A 12,700-nucleotide genomic window follows, 5' to 3' on the forward strand; every position below is an offset into this window, starting at 1 on the left:
GCACCACTGCTGTGTTGAAGCTAGGTTGTGATTATGCTGTAAAAACACTGCACCAAGTTCTTTAGAGGTAGGCAAAATTGCAGGTGCAACGAATAATCAATTTTGTGTTTATACCAAGGTGTTTTTTTAAAAAATAATAATAATGCCTGTAACTATTGTTATATGTAAAGAAGTAGCATGTTAGTTTGAATTTGGGTTTTTATTTTCTCATACAAATACATTCTTCTCCTATTTATAATAGATTTTCAACACAAGATAACAGTGCAAGCCTCCCCGAACCTGGATAAGCGAAGAAGTTTAAACAGTAACAGCTCTAGTCCACCAAGTAGCCCCCTCATAATTCCCCGTCTTCGAGCTATACAATGTAAGTCTAAATCAGGTATTGCCCCCCTCCCTCTAATCTTGATTTTCTTAATCTGGAATGCCTGAACTCTCCTGATCTTGCAGTACATTTTAATACAGCCTAAGTCTGAAATCCTATACACACTTAGCCGGCAGTAAGCCCTATTGAATTCAGTGGGATTTACTTCCAATCAAACATGTATAGGAGTATACTGTAAAGTATTGTTAGCCAGTACAAGGTGAAGGTGAAGATATGATAGTTTAAAACAATGGACAGAAAATTCTCAAATTCAAAAAAGATTTTGTTATTAGTTTCAGGGTTATTGCACACTGTGGTTAGCATTAACAATGGTAATTAGATAGTGACTTTAACTATGTCGGAGGCTTAAAATAGGCATTCCACCAAACTATGGTTTCTGGTAACAATAGTTTACAGCCACAAACCATGATTTGAGCTTCTGATCCAAACTGGTTTAGAACTGCTTTTTTGCTTCCCTTTCCCACCTGCTCAGCATTCCTTTCTCAAGGTGCTGTGGCATTTGGAGGTAGTGTGATGCCCACAAATTATGGCTGGTCAGTTCAGAAAACCTGAAGACTGCAGCACCTTGGATTGCAAACTAGCCATCAACTTCTGATTCTGGTTTCCTAGCATGTTACAAACCATGGTTTGTCAATTTGGACTGTGCAATTAAACACGAATAGCCTCTGGTTGTTGCTTGGTGTTTGAATTGTGCCCAAGACTGAACTTGTAGGTAGAATTTTAAATAATGTTATTCATATATATATATATATATATATATATATATTTGAGAAAAGAAATATGAATATAGGTGGGCAGTTTGCTGGAATGCATCTTGAGATTTTCAGTAGAGTTACTGTATGTTGTGTGTGTGTGTCTGCCTGCCTCTGTGCACGCATGAAGGGACTTTTACATTCAGCTTAGTTCCAAGCGTTTTCCCCTTTCACACAGCCTAACACTGGTTAATTATTCAGTGTCTTCTGTTTGAGGGTAATAAATTATCACTCCTGTTTCCCAGAAATGAAAGGGGCTATTGTCTGTCTGTCGTTCAACCTGGATGTCTTGTAAACAAAAGATTATTTTCTTCTCTTTGAACAGCATTTTCTTAATTCTTTGTTCCCATTATCTTCTGTTCTTTCAGACTTGATAGATAAAGCTGAAGGGGAGTTCTTACAGACATTTAACTTGTGTACTTATTTGGCTGAAGTTGAAACTGTTTTCTTATTCTGTGGTACATTTTCTCCCTTCACCTAATTTTGGGCTGCACTGCAGTGGCATAATGGAAGGAATGGGAGCCCCTTCAATACAGTTTAGAAACAGAGGTCTAGTCACCTTTGTCTGGAAATGAAATTCCAGGGCCTGTCACTTCAGGTTTTTAATGAAAATAATCAAAAGGGCTATAAAACGCAAATTCTTCCTCATGCAGGATTTATTTTTAACTGTTGGTAATGCTTCTAATCAGGCTTTATTGATTTGATTTTGTAAAGGTCATTACCAACTTGGAAGTTTTCTGAAGTAGGAGAGGCTATATCTTTAAATTTGGTTTCTTTAAAAATTATACATTGGAACTATATGTTGAATATTCATTAGACTGTGAACTCTTGAATATTTTTGAGAGACTCCTTGAATTGGGCAGATTTTGTAAACGAGTTTGTAGTTCTTTCACTGAACAAGTAAGTCTGCAAGCTTCCCACCACCACCATAATCCTTCTCAAGAACATAAAATGTTAGAGTTAGAATATTAGAATTGCCTGGGATCTACGGAACTGAGAAGAAAAGAATATATGCTGGCTGTACAGTTATGGAGTCTGTGGTGTGCAAGCCCTTGAAGGGGCCACATGCACATTAGGCCAAATCCTGCATAGAGGTTGTTCCAAGGAGTCTTGGGATATGTATACAGGAGATATTTTTTAATTTTTCTAATGCAGTCACCTCCTGTAAAAATGGATCTTTGTATCCCAGTAATTGGATCCCTGTGATTGTAATCTGAACAGAGAGCATTAAAAACCCACAAAAAGTTACAGTGTAACTTTACCAATTTTGTTTTCCTCATACATGTATGCCACCTAAATCTATTGTACATCATCCAATGGGCTGGATCTTGGAATGACAAGTAAGAGAAAGCTTGCAGAAGAGGATTTGCCTTGTCCTTCCTTTGCACTGCAACTTCTTGAAATTCAGAATAGTGTGTGATGGGGGGGTATAGGATTGGATAGGTACTGTTATCCAATTTGGGGTGACAGCCCATTCCAGAAGATCTCTCACCCTCAGAGTGACTTTTGGTCAGGCAGATGACTGACTGTGGATAGAAAGTGGTGCAGAAGTATCATTCTGCAAGGTTTCTTCCACTCAGAGTCCAGTCCAATATGTTTAGGAAAAATTAGGGAAGGTATAATGAGAATATAGGGATTTTTTTGAGTAAAATTCTCTCAACTCTATATGGCCAAGCTACAAACTACATTCCATCTAAACATGCTTCACTCACATCTATTCCTGTTTCTGTGTTGTATAATAGTATTGTGTGGCACAGCAACACTTCACTTAGTAAATAATTATTATTTTCCCTGTTGGTAGTTATCTGGGCAATGTACAAAATAGCTCTTGTCAGTGTGGCTGCCCAATCCTCTTTGCTGTATCAGTGCAACATTGTGGCCAGGTTGTTACACTGGATTAGATGAAACATGATGACTATAGCGTGGTGTCGTGTCTGAACTGGAAAGCTGCCACAACACAATACATATCGCACTATTTCAGCAGCTGTTATATCCAGTCCTAAAGATGTGTTGTTAATGATGGTGGTGGTGGTGCTGTCAACCATAGGATTTGACTGCTTAAAAATGGATCACAAAGTAATCAGCTGTGAGCACTTACCTCTCATCTCCATGAGCTGGAGAAGCTATTCCTAGGATGAATGGAAGGCCTCTGTACTTTGGGATGCCTGGTTAAGAATATGGTATTTGCTTAATACCAAGCTGAAGTGCAACTTGGTATTTTCATCTCTATTCTCTTAATTCTTTCTTCAGTGATTTCCAAAACTGACCCAAATACAGCTAATGGGCAAAGAAACAGTATATATGTATACCACCAAGATGTAGATATCACAAGCGAATATGAACTTCCCAGTGGGGTTAAGAAAAAAGGCAAGACCACATTAAATCATAAAAGGTGTTGGTTAAATTAATTTCTAAGCTAAATTTGTATGCACTGATAGCCTGAGCACTTACTTGGATATCCATTCCAGAGATTGTGTTTCAAATGAATGCAAATGCATTAACTGTATATTATGACTTTGTCCTATTAAGTTATATTACAAAAGGCATTATTCTACATGTATATCTGATACAAGTGCTCAGTAACTATAGCTTGCCAAGATGTATAAGGAAAAATCAAAAGCATGAAAAGAAATCGGATATTTTCTGTTGATTGGCTTAGTTTCTTTTCTTACCTCCTACCTTCATAGATGAAATAACTTTTTGCCTGCTTGAATTTGATTTTATCTTAGCTGTCCTTTAATTGGGGGGGTGTAATCTCTTTTACAGTAGCATAATGTGAATGCTAAAGCATCGGGTATTTTCGGATATGCACTGCTATAAAGCCATACTTCTTGGACTTGCTCTTGAGATCTTTCATCTTTCTGCAGTGACCTCAGATGAGAGCAACAAAACGTGGGGAAGGAGCACAGTTTGTCATCAGGAAGAATTTGAAGATGTCAAGCGAGGCTTCAAAAAGAAAGGGTGTACATGGGGGCCAAGCTCAGTTCAAACAAAAGAGCGTACGGATTGTAAAGAGAGGTATGTGGCATGAGGAATGCAATACAAAGGTGGTGTTTTTGTGGTTGTTTTTGTTTTGAGAAACTTATATCCTGTCCTTTACCTGGAAGTCTCAGGGCTATTTAGAATACAGTGGTACCTCAGGTTACATACGCTTCTGGTTACAGACTCTGCTAACTCAGAAATATTACCTCGGGTTAAGAACTTTGCTTCAAGATGAGAACAGAAATCGTGCTTCACCGGCGCGGCGGCAGCAGGAGGCCCCATTAGCTAAAGTGGTGCTTCAGGTTAAGAACAGTTTCAGGTTAAGAACAGACCTCCAGAACGAATTAAGTACTTAACCCCAGGTACCACTGTAAAATGAATGCAACAGCACCTTAATAAAAACCAGTATGCATATGTAAAATTATACATACATTTTATAGTATGTATAGTATAGTATATTTGAATCTGTTTGATCTGTAGTCTCGACTTTTGCCCGTCATGGCTAGTTGGGGATTGCCTGGGGAGGGAACTGTATTAGGGGCCTTGAAGGAAGTGGTGGTGTAATGATTCTTGAAGAAGCCCACTCTGGACACTGAAGTGTTCCACACACACACACTCCTTCTGTGTACTGTGTACTGTACACAGAGTAATCTGGGAGTACTGAAGCTGTTTTGTTTAAATTATCCATACTTAATGCTGACTCTGGTTCCAGATTGGACAACACAGGAAGCTGTGGTTAATTAAAACAGGAGTGAAATCTTCTGAACAAAAGAGAGGGCAGAGGGAGCACTCAGGTCTGAAGCTTGTTCTGGCTCATTCCTTCTTGTGCACAGCACACAAAACCATGGTTTGGTGTGATGCACAAATATAGCCAATGTGTTGGGAAATCAGAGTCAACAAGTACAACTGAACTGAATGAGGCTTGCAAAAGCATACTTACTTTCCATCTTATAGTGGCTAAACCTGGTTGGGCTTTTTCCTGATGCAGGTCCAGTTAGGATGCATCTGTCTATGCCTAATTGAACAGCTGTAATCAGTGCTTTTTTCTGGGGGGGATGCAGGGGTACACATACCCCTAAACATTTTGTGAATCTAAGTTTGGCCTCATTGATGGGCAGTATTTTGATATGAGTAGGAAAATGAGAGTACCCCTAAATATTTTTTAAAGGAAAAAAAGCACTGGCTGTAATGAATAAGAGTCAGAAATTCTGGCAGCAAAATTCAAACACTGTGAGGAGGGCAGAGGGCAGAAACAATCTCTTACTTGAAAACATCCTAGGTTTTTAACTTAATGCAAACATGAATTACTGGAGTTTTAAGGCACACAATTTGAGGCATGCCAGGGGTTAAACATTCAGAGATGTCTTGCTCAGATTTATTCTGAAAAAGTGCACCCATCTCACTCACTTCGTTGCTTGAAGAAAATGTTGGGAACCATCAATTATACAAAAGTCCTGTGGCTTAGCTACAAACTACTGACTCTGGATCTTGAAAATGAATAGGTTTTATCTCTTAATGCAGTGCAGGAAAATGAATAGTTTCAAACTCCTGGTTAACATTGTAACATTTGTATCAGAGATGTGGGTTTTCCAGAAAACCTTGAATTGGAAGATTTTCCACTGTCCTAAATCACTGAAGATTTCATTCAACAAGTTTATAGGACTTTATATATATATAAAAGGTCATGCTCTATTTGTATACTGTAGGAATGTCCTGAAATTTTTGTTTTCAATCACCAAAAGTAGTTGAACTGAAATGTTTCACTGCAGGAAAAGGGTGGGTGGGATTAAATAAAGTCCAAATCATTTGTTTCAAGCAAGCCAACTTTTAACTGCTGCATAGGAACTGCAACAATAGCCAGATCATGTTCTGTTGGTTTGTCCCGTTAAGGTTTTTCATTTTCTTAGCTATCTGTTTATCAAGAGTGGTTTTCTTCATACTAAAGATTTTCTCTTGTTTCAGAATAAGACCTCTCTCAGATGGCAGTAGTCCTTGGCCAACACTTTTGATGAAGAATCAGAAAGGTGTTCCTTTAGCGTCTTTGTTCATAGACCAAGGTGAGTGTGCATACTATATATAGTGATATATTATAGCTATATATGGAAATACTCCTTTTATTTTTCAAGATCTTGTGGGCATCAGCACTCAGAATTAAACATGGAGTTCATAAGAGTAGTTAAAAACCCTAAAACAGAAATATTCTAAATGAGATTTAAGGTGGAACCATGTTCAGAGACAAAACCATGTTCACACATCATGATAAGCCAGACTTTCTTGCTTCTTGTGGCTTGCTGAGAACAGACAACAAACCACAGCTTTAAGGTGGCTTGCAACTGTGGCTTGTTAGAGAGAAGCAAGCCACAGCTTCTGATTTGGACATGAAGCATAGGGGAGAAGTAATGATGGAGCAATTGGACAGTGTGCATCAATAATCTGCTCATTTTCAGTAAGTCATATTAAGCCATGATGCACAAATGTGACTAATGTCCAGTCATTGCCATGTGATGTAGCCAGCAGCAAATCATGATCTAGGTAGTCTTGTCACGAACCTGAAAGTCTTTAAATGGAGAAGCTTGGGGTTTCATATGGGGTTTCACATGCAGAACATGAGCTCCACCACTGAGCAGAATTTCAACTTTATTTGTCTTATTTGCTACCCCAGAGACATTCATGAACACAGGAGAAATAGCAAAATAGATGGTATGAGCATACAGCCAGCAACTACATTCTTAAAAACTAAAAACCAAAACTTAAAAATTAAAACCAAAGAAATTTGCCATCTAGCTCTTCAGAAGGGCAGTTTATCTGGGTGGTCAATTTGAAAAGCAATTGCTTTATTGTTTACTTGTGTGTGATTAAGGTTTCTACTTAAGCAAGCCATATGATACACGATAGCTTCTCCTCTTATTTGTTTTGGTGTTTGAATGCACTTCACAACTCTGCAGAGATATTACAGTTGCTAAGCTTTTTTTTAAAGTACATACTGGTGGTAAAGAAAAGAATGTTATACTTGAATGTAAACAACTTAATGTCTCTATACAGAACAGAGGCTTTCCTCTGAAGGTCTGGATACTAAGCGACCAAAGCAATTAAAGTTGCCAAATCAGGCCTACATCGATCTACCTCTTTGGAAGGATGACCAAGGATTTAATTCTGCAGAACAGGAGAGCTCTGAAGAAAGAAATTCAGCAAGTTCTGCAAATAGCACTCCACAAATGACCCCTACAAACAGCCTCAGCAGAACATTTCAGAAAAAGAAAACTGACACAGTGCTTTATGGATGCGGGGTCCTCCTTGCATCAGTAGCACTGGGCGTGGATATTAGGGAGCTGAACAGATTTCAGGCTCCTGAAGAAGTACTGCCCAAGGAGGAAAAGAAAAGGCGTGATGGAATATTTCAGCGAGCTTCCAAGTTTCACAGAAGTGCAAGCCCTGTAAGGTTGCAGTCCAAGAAGGAGGAAGCGCACATCCCTTCACTATGTCCACCCGCAAGTACTGTGAACCTTTTCTCTCTTTCTTCTGCTTCCACTAAATGCCTCCTTCAGTCTGACAGTGAAGATACAATTACGAGCACGCTGCCCTTTAACAGAGATGCTCCCATTAGACACTTTTTGTCTGAAAGTCCTGCGAGTAAAAGAGAACAAATGGCCAAAGCTGATCCTGCTGCTGATTCTAATGTGCCATCTCCCCATCTTCCTTTGAAGGAAGAATCTCAATTCATATCCAATGCCTCTTCCTCAAAAGCAAGAGTTTTGGGTCACAGACGAACCGTGTCAGATGGAAACCCATGCCATTCCATAAGTGAGTAGCAAAATCAATCAATCAATCTGTAATTTGTTTTCTTTTCTTTACTGAGACGAAGAAAGTACTCTGACATGATGATGACTATTATTATCATTATTTAATAATTTCTATATTGCCCTTCATCCAAGGATCACAAGTCACTTTACAATAGAAAAACACAAAAATGCATGCCATAGTAACAAACAAAAGCAATAACCTTACCCCACACAATTTAAAAGCCCATAGATTGTTTAATTAGCAAAAAGCCTGGGAGAAGAGGAATGTTTTTGCTTGGCATCAAAAGATACGTAACACACGCACCTAGTTAGCCTCCCTGGTGATGTAATCTATTATACAGCTGCCTTACTTTTCAATTTGCTAAAAACGTTAGCTAATTTCTAATATATATATTAAGAGGAAGCTAAGTTGACCCGTTGATGTGCATAATAACTGGCTGTTATGTGCATTCACTAGGCTTCATGGAGAATGTGCATATAATCCTTCCACGAAGAAGGAATTGTGCATATTTCCCAGTCAATATATATAATCCCCAACAGGCCTTGGAAAATGTATATGCAGTGACGGACTTTTATATGTTCTCCGACCATTATGCATAATTTCCACTAGGCTTTGGGGAATGTATATATTTTGAGGCAGCGGGCCAAAAGCAGCCCAGAGAGCACAGACTGCACACTTCTGAACAAGAAATAATAATAATAATAATAATAATAATAATAATAATAATAATAATAATGGGGCATTTTTTTTTATATTATGCAAAATGACTAGAGAGTGTGCATATGGCTGAGTGAATGTACAAAATATTCCACAGTGCCTGCTGGAGATTATGCATGGTGGCTGGAGAATGTGCAAAATTCAGCAGAGAGGTGCACATTCAGTCTTTGAATGTTGCCTGATCAAAATATATGTCAATGTCATCGTGGAAGGATTCTCCATTCTCCTTTGGGCCTGGTGAATGTGTACAATGGCCAGTTATTGTGCAGATTAACTGCTCATCTTAAGTTCCCCTTAGCATATACACTGTATATGCACTGTCCTAGGGTTGTTTTAAATTTGTCTTTGTTGCCTTTTCCCTCCACTCTAGGTAATGGAATTGCTAATGGGGCTCCAGAGAGTGTTCACTGCCCATCTCTCCAGCAAAGAAGCAATACTTCACCTGTAAAGCAAGGAATTGTCAACATTATACCAAGACCTCGACCCTCTTCTCTAAGAAGTCGGCTAGATCCTTGGCAGGCTATTCCACAACGTCGGAAGTCAAGCCCTTTTGAGTCTGTCGGTTCAGAGCGTGATAGAGGTTCAACGGTTAACTCACTGACAGACACTGATGAGAGAACTAAATCCCATATGCCATCTTTGCTGGATATTGATGTAGAAGGTCAAAACAGTGACTCTACAGTGCCTCTGTGTAGGTTGAAGAGTAAAGCGTGCCGGCCATCAATATATGAACTGGAGAGAGAATTCTTGTCTTAAGTGCCTTGATTTTTTTCCTGTGCCCTTTCTAAAGAAACATTTTCTGTGCATGACAACTTTATGCTGCTTTTCTCCTAATCTTTTTGACCAATAGTGCTGGTATTACACCAGGCAGAAAAACATTAAATATAGAAAGAATATACAGTGGAAGGGTTGCTCTGCAGCACCCGTACATGATATGAGTGTTTAATAACAGTATTCTGAATGAATATGTGTGTGGAATTCATTTAATTCCTCACAATTTTAATTTGCCTTTATCTAGTTGCAGAACAGCAGGCCCTTTTTACCTTTGGCTTTTTCTCATTAAAAACTTGATCTGCTATATCCTAAAGTCCAGTTGCAGCCAATGGAAGTTTTGTCTGCAGGCAAAAGAAAAGTAGGATTTTACACAATGAATTACTTGTAATCAAACATGGAATTGTTCAGAAGTATGCAGCTTTTCAATTCCCAATTGAAACGTAGTTTAATTAGGCAATCCCCCAAAGGCAGTAACTGTTAAAAATAAGAACTTTTAAGAACTTTCGCAAGGAAACCCATCATATAATGGTAATGATACACTGCAGTGTAGATATACATGTGTATGGTTTCCTTTTTTAAAATAAATAAGGTAAATATTAATATTAACTTGATCACAATTTCCAAAATCAGTGGTACTTCTGAGTAAGGTTATGGGAAACAAATGGAAAAGACAGGCACTTTCAAACTGATTTTTTTCCTGTTGTTCACTGTGCTTAATCTCTTGTAGAACTGAAAATGCTGTTAGAGAATCTTAATTACTGAAAAAGTTCCAGTGAAACACATGTTTTGCTTTACTGTGCCAATCATAATTTTCTTAAATTCCTTTATGGTCTTTTAAAGTCTAATGTCTTATAGATCTGGATTCTTATTCAGCATACACTACAGTATGTGAAACAGAATACAGTAAGAATTTCACAGTAACAATTACCTATTGAGAAAGATGCATTTCAAACTGTGTGAGCAATTTAAATGAAATCCTGTTTTGGCCAGTTATAACATTATAGTATTCATGTGAAATAAATTCTTGAAGGTATTTTAAGATATTGAGGCATTATTAAAATGTAAAATGGATAGGTTTTCTGAAATTGATTCTTCTAAATTAGAAGTTGTTCAGAAGTGGTGCCCTTTTGGTAGATTTGCATATGAAGAAGAAATGAAATTGCCTTTTAATGGAGCATCGTTAGTATTTTTACCTGTGTGTCTTCCTGTCTTAAGGACTTTGTCTGCAATGCCAAGGACCCCAGTGCATGAGTAGGAAGCCCACATGCGCATGTGCTGGTCTTTGCTTTCTTTCTGTAGCTTTCGCACCACTTTGAGTCCCACTCCAGAAGGTCTTCTGACATTCAAGAGCATCGTGGGGTGGGGAGTGCCAAGAGCCCCCAGTGTACATGGGGAACACAATACACAACCCTTTGGATTCTGCCCTTTATTTCAATCATTAAGCGTAAGGTTTGACTGTGCATTGTGAATTTTGAGACAATGGAACCCACCACTGAAACCGCAGTCCTCTAGTCCAAAGCCATAGATGGCATTCCATATTCAGCTAAGGTTCCATTGCAAAAGGACATGTTAATTCTGAAGGACATGAGCTGCAATTGTATGTTGTATTTTGCTGACATGTTAAAGGTTTTCCGTTTTAATTTGTTCAGAGTGGTGAACACTCTCCTTGGGGCAGGGAGAGACTAAAGAGAAGAAATTACAAGTGTTTCTTTGGACTTAAAAGTATTATGTCTGCTCAAAAATTTTAAGACACATTGCCTGCTAGTTGTAAGTTGTGTGGTCTTTGTCTACTAGATAGTAATTAAGTTATTTTATTTGTTTATTGATTATTGTTTCTCTTCAAAGCATTTTATATTTCTGTCAGTTTCTTCTTTTGAAAAAAACCTTAGGTGCTGCATAGTACTTTTAAAATGTTGCCCCTTTGTATTGGGTAGAGCAGGGGAAGAGAACAATCCGGCCAGTGGTCCAGATTCTACTCATCCTCCCCTGCCAGCCAAATTTGACAGATGGGTAGGGCCACTCACCTGCCAAGCACCTGGTGTCACAGTGATGTCAGTGAGATCGTGGTTTGAAGTCCCAACAATCTGCTGACACTCGGAGCCCTGTGCTACATTTTGAAGCCTGACAATCAGCTGATCAGTGGGACTTCAAAGCATAGAACAGGACTCTTTGCCAGTCACTTGCAAAGATTCGGGCGGGGGGGGGGGATACTTTGAAATCCCAACAATCAGCTGCTTGTCAGGCTCCAAAGTGCTTTCAAAGAACCCTGCACTATGCTTTGAGGTACTGTTGATCATCACCACTTCATAAGCTCAGTACAGTTCTGAAGCGCTGTGCATGGGGCTTCTGACAGTCAGCTGACTGGTGGCACCCCATAAGCCCCTTTTGGACCAGACCAGCTGCCTTTTACCTGTCCATACCTGACATCATATATGAACCTTTTTCATAGAATCACAGAATTGTAGAGTTGGAAGAGACCTTGAGGATCCTGTAGTCTGACCCCTTGCGATGGAGGAATATGCAGATGTCCCATAGAACCTGTAACCTGTGGTTTTCTCAGCACCACATTCTAACAAACTGAATTACCCAGTGTCATGTGATTAGCAGGTGGGCATGGCGTAGCCAAATGGCCTGGAAAGCCAAATGGGAAGGCCTGGTGTACCTAATTAGGCCCAAGGGCTGGAGGTTCACCACATCTGGTGTACAGTTCAATTGAGATTTTGTGCTTTATCATTTAAAACTTACACTGATTTAGTTCTTTTATATAAAAGAACTCAGGTGTATAAGAAAATCTGGGGAAGCCTTGCATGTAGTTGGTGTGTATATCTGAAGTTTATGATAAACCCCTAGAGATCCGGAGACACTGTGTACGGTCCTTTTTTCTGGAATGAGAGACTAGTTTTGGATTGTGCAGTAATACGCCGTGGAGTTTGTTTCTCTTTGCCTTGTTCATGACTATCTCAGGTTTCACAATCAAATGCCTTGTAAATGTTTGTTTAAATCCATTTTTTAAAAAAATCGTTTTCGCAATTAAAGTTAAATGGATGCTCTGTGAAGTCCCATTTATTTTGGTGAGAGGAAGATAAGTGCCTGCTTAGCACACCCATTTAAAATCATTGCATTGCATCCAGAGAAGATTGTTCTGACCTCTCCTCATGCAACAATGATACACACACACCTAGTACAGCCTCCACAAAAAGCCTGCACACCTCCTTCCCCCCCCCCCAGCAAAAAAACCCAACCCACTCCTGGGACGGGTCCACGAAGTCTAGAGCAGGATGGAGTATGTGGA

The 12,700-nt window shown here is 39.1% G+C and overlaps 1 protein-coding gene across 1 annotated transcript in view; it reads left to right on the forward strand.

Moving 5' to 3' along the window:
- MAP3K21 (mitogen-activated protein kinase kinase kinase 21) overlaps window positions 1–10,441 on the forward strand; it is a 30,720-nt gene extending 20,279 nt beyond the window's left edge. Inside the window, exons 6-10 of the mRNA XM_053382535.1 lie at window positions 242–364; window positions 4,002–4,152; window positions 6,079–6,173; window positions 7,159–7,917; window positions 9,005–10,441. Coding sequence (XP_053238510.1) covers window positions 242–364; window positions 4,002–4,152; window positions 6,079–6,173; window positions 7,159–7,917; window positions 9,005–9,390 — 1,514 coding nt within the window. The 3' untranslated portion in view covers window positions 9,391–10,441. The remainder of the gene's footprint in view (window positions 1–241; window positions 365–4,001; window positions 4,153–6,078; window positions 6,174–7,158; window positions 7,918–9,004) is intronic.
- The last annotated feature ends 2,259 nt before the right edge of the window (window positions 10,442–12,700 follow it).

Source organism: Podarcis raffonei, chromosome 3 (genome assembly GCF_027172205.1).
Source record: "Podarcis raffonei isolate rPodRaf1 chromosome 3, rPodRaf1.pri, whole genome shotgun sequence".
Classification (NCBI taxonomy): Eukaryota; Metazoa; Chordata; class Lepidosauria; order Squamata; family Lacertidae; genus Podarcis; species Podarcis raffonei.